This window comes from Myotis brandtii, unplaced genomic scaffold, assembly GCF_000412655.1.
Source record: "Myotis brandtii unplaced genomic scaffold, ASM41265v1 scaffold986, whole genome shotgun sequence".
NCBI lineage: Eukaryota > Metazoa > Chordata > Mammalia > Chiroptera > Vespertilionidae > Myotis > Myotis brandtii.
Genome location: NW_005372102.1, coordinates 2,178,334 through 2,182,617, shown reverse-complemented (window position 1 = coordinate 2,182,617; position 4,284 = coordinate 2,178,334). Strand labels below are relative to the sequence as shown.

At 49.0% G+C, this 4,284-nt stretch overlaps 1 protein-coding gene across 1 annotated transcript in view; it reads right to left on the bottom strand.

Moving 5' to 3' along the window:
* The window catches only part of POLN (polymerase (DNA directed) nu), a 95,941-nt gene that overhangs the window by 73,227 nt on the left and 18,430 nt on the right, over window positions 1–4,284 (bottom strand). The window contains exon 5 of the mRNA XM_014533502.1: window positions 2,763–2,956. Within this exon, the coding sequence (XP_014388988.1) occupies window positions 2,763–2,956 (194 nt within the window). The remainder of the gene's footprint in view (window positions 1–2,762; window positions 2,957–4,284) is intronic.

Here is a 4,284-nt window from a genome sequence, read left to right as displayed (position 1 = left end):
GGGGTGAAGGTGAGGGTGGATCTTCCCTCTGAGAACAACGAAGAACGTGTGTGCACATATACATAACCCACGGACACCAACGATGGGGTGCTGGAGGCCAGGGGCAGGGGTGGGGCGGGCTGTAAGGAAGAAAAAGGGGGCATATGTAATACTTTCAACAAGAAAGATTTTTTTTTAAAGCCCATGGTTTTATTATTTTTTTTCCTGTTAATCTTCACCTGAGGATATTTTTTTCCATTTGTTTTTAGAGAGAGTAAAAGGGAGGGGGAGAGACAAAGAGAGAGAAACATTGATGTGAGAGAGGCACATCGATTAGTTGCCTCCCACATGTGCTCTGACCAGGGCTGGGGATCGAGCTTGCAACCGAGGTATATGCCCTTGATTGGAATTGAACCGCAACCCTTCAGCGTGAAGGTTTACGTTCTAACCACTGAGCCGAACCAGCTAGGGCAAGAGCCCATGTTTTCAGAGCTGCATCCTGAGACATGTGGTGCAAATGACATGCCTGGTGTTTTCCTTAATCCCAGCCCCGTACCCCTCCCCTTCTGTTTGGATAACTGGCCTGGGTGAATGGGATATGGGCGTCATATTATTCTCTCTACTTTTGCATTTTCATAATTTGCTTTCTTGGTTTAAAAAAACATAAAGGAACGAGGCGGCCAGCTGTGCAGCGATCTGGGAGAACGCTGCAGGAGAGGAGCAGCTGGCAGAGGCTCCCCGAGCTCGGGAGCAGCAAGGAGGTGGGTACAGGGACAGCAGGGAGACGGAATGAGGCCCAAGGCAGTGGAGCAGCTGCAGGCTCTTGGGGAACTCTGGCTTTTCCTCAGAGCGACCAGGAGCTGTGGGAGGGTGTGGAGCGGGCGGTGGTGTGGCTGGTTTCTGTGTGGACAGGGCCTCTCCGGGTGCTGTGCTAAACAGACTGAAGACGGGGGAGGCGGGAGACCAGCTGGAAGCTCTCGCTGGGACTCGGTCAGGAGGCAGGGCCTGCACTGCGGCCGCAGCAGGGGGAGAGGGGTCAGAGTCTAGCTATTTTGAAGGCAGAGCCAATGGATTCACCGAGATTAGACGTAGAGAGACATTAAAGATGATGCCAAGACTTCCGCCTGAGCCCACGGAGGGCTAATGCGGCCACGAACCAGGAAGACAGCGGCTGGGGAGGCAGGTTTCAGGGAGACAGGAGGTCAGTGCTGCACATGTTCAGGCCGAAGTGACTGTTACATGTCCAATGGAGAGTGTCACGTAGGATACAAAACCCAGAACTCAGAAGAGGCCATGCAAATACAGGGCTGTATCCGCACAGAGGCCTTCCACAGGACAGACCTGACTGATGGCCCTTCCGGAAGGGAAGTACATAACGGAAGATTATGGGTTTCTCGGGAGCAGAGTGCTGTATCTGTCATTGTCCCATTCTCACCAAAAATTACTGTCGTGTAAGTGCCTGACATTAGCTTTTGATCGCATGGTATCCATTTTCAAAGACCTCCATCATGAACAGATGTGCTGTCAGCCGTATGCCACAGCTCCTAGCGAACCAGCCACAAGGATCTAGGCCACCCCCACCCACGAAGGTCCCTCGTGCAGAAAGCCCTGGGCAACCTAGATAACTGACCGCATGAGTGACCCTGCTTTTCCCTTCCTGTGCCCTGACTCCCACTCTTAGGCGTCCATTAGCCAATAAAGAGTAAGCCCTCGAAACCCTAGGCACCCCCCTCAGATGGGAAGCAAGGCAGAGCCCAGGTCCACGCTCTCTCCCTCACACACAGCCTTGCCGTGTTCCCTCCAGGACCATGAATAATACATATTCTTCCTCACAGTTTCCTGCTGCTGTTTGCAGAAGGGCGTCCTGTGATCATAGCAAGAACCACAGGGGCCGGTCCAGCCTCCACGTTGGGCCCGTGGGGAAATGTCTGTGGAGGCTCCCCCGTCATACGGGCTGTGGGGAGCGCCTCAAACATTCCTGGCAGAGCGCATCACTACCCACAGGCTGGGACTCACAGCCATGACCTAAAACTCACCCGGAGCCCAATGAGACTGGTGAGATGAAGGGCCAGGCCTAGGCCCCACCGTCTCACCCTGAGCCTCCGGGAACTCCTGTTCAGGGCAGCAGCTTCAAGGAGCTCCCTCGGGGCCGCTAACTGGCCTGAACTCAGAGGCCTGGGCACACAGGAAGGGCAAGTGCCCACCCAAGGTGGAAGCCCCAGCCAGGCTGACGCCACCAGGGAAGAAACCGGGAGGAGGGCACAGGCTCCAACCCACAGCAGGATTCTCAGGACCGAGGAGGAGCACAGAAGCCCTCCTGTGGGAGCATTCTAGACACTGAGAAGGCAGGTGCGCGTGACACTGTCCTGCTTCCTCAGAATGAAGCTTTGAAATGAGCAGTATCTTGGTGGCACTGAGGACAGTTTGCTGTTCGAAGGGGTGACAACCTCACTTGCTGGTACTGTCACTGAGTCAATGACCAGTGTGACGAGGAGAAGCACCTGGGACTTGGGCAGTGACAGGGGTTTGGCCTGGGATGATGGTTTTCTCACCAACTTCTCATTGAGATGTTGATTCAAGTCCTGGAGCAGGTCCCCACGGACGCCCTTTGGGGGGGAAGGACCAGTGTTAGAGGTTTCTGTCTTTTAGATCCATTTTATTTTCCTGGGCCCATATGAAACGTCTAAAAGTTTAAACAATTACAGTTGAAGCTTGGGAAACTTTAAATCGGGATAAATCAGGCAGGTACGCAGACTTCAGGAGAATGAGGAAGATTTTCTTACCTGGCAAATTGATTATGTGCTTCTTGTTCTTGGCTCCAAACAGCAGACTGCACCGTTTCTATGTAGATGCACCGATCGCTGGGTCTGACTCCTGCCTCCAGAGCACGGCCAGGGGCTGAGGCAGCCGGAGGACCACGGCCTTCTGCGTGGCTCTGTAGCAACATCACAACTCCTTTCACAGAGGGAACCAGAGCCTGTGAATAGACAATGAAATAAAGTTTCAATATTAAACATAGACAATATGTTTATTCAAGAAAGATATGTCATATTTTCTCATTAAAAAGACAGAAAAGGGCCCTAACTGGTTTGGCTCAGTGGATAGAGCGTCGGCCTGCGGACTCAAGGGTCCCAGGTTCGAGTCCAGTCAAGGGCATGTACCTTGGTTGCGGGCACATCCCCAGTAGGGAATGTGCAGGAGGCAGCTGATCGATCTTTCTCTCTCATCCATGTTTCTAACTCTCTATCCCTCTCCTTTCCTCTCTGTAAAAATCAATAAAATATATATATTTTTAAAAAGACAGAAAAGGCCTAAAGTTAAATTTGTCAATGAACAGCTCTTTAATAACAATCAAGGCCAGAAACCAGACCCATGATCTTACTCTCCAAATCTAATCTCCTTCCTATTCACCATCAAAACAGAAGTCTTAGCCAGTGCTAAGGATACAACAGGAAAGAGAAATAAAAGACATATAAATCAGAAAGGAAGAATTATACTGTCTCTATTTACAGATGATACAACTGTCTGCATAGAAAACCCAAAGGAATCTACAGAAAAACTTACCAAGGTTGCAGGATACAAGATCAAAACAATAAAACCAATTGCATTCTGATACACTAACAATACATGTTCATCTATAATAAGCTCAACAATAAAGATTAAAAAAATAAACATGTAAAACTGAACTTGTATAAAAATTATCGTTTTTAATAACTATTCTAAAAAATGAAATACTTAGGAATCATCATAATATATACAGGATGTATATGCTGAAAGCCACAAAACACTGGTGAAAGAAATCAGAGAAGACCTAAGTAACTGAGAGACATTCCATGCTCAAGGATTACAAAACCCAAAATAATAAGAATGTCATTCATGTCCCACCTGGAGTACCAAAAACTGAATGTCAATTTTCCCAAGTTAATCTGTAGAACCAAGAAGATCAACAAACCCCAAGTACAAGAAACATGAAGAAAATTACATCCCTATGCTCATAGCAGCATTATTTACAATAGCCAAGATCTGGAAACAGCCCAAGTGCCCATCAGCAGATGAGTGGAAACAAAAGTTGTGGTATACTTAAACCATGGAATACTATCTACACTAATAAAAGAGAAACATGGTAATTGGCGTACGACCGCTACCCTTTTCATTGGCTAATCAGTGAGAATATGCAAATTAACTGTCAGCCAAGATGGCGGCCGGCAGCCAGGCACTGAAGCGAGCAGGGAGGCTTGCTTGCTGCAGACTCCAACGTTCCCCGCCTCACTTGCCAGCCTCTCAGTTGCAACTCTAAGCAACTAT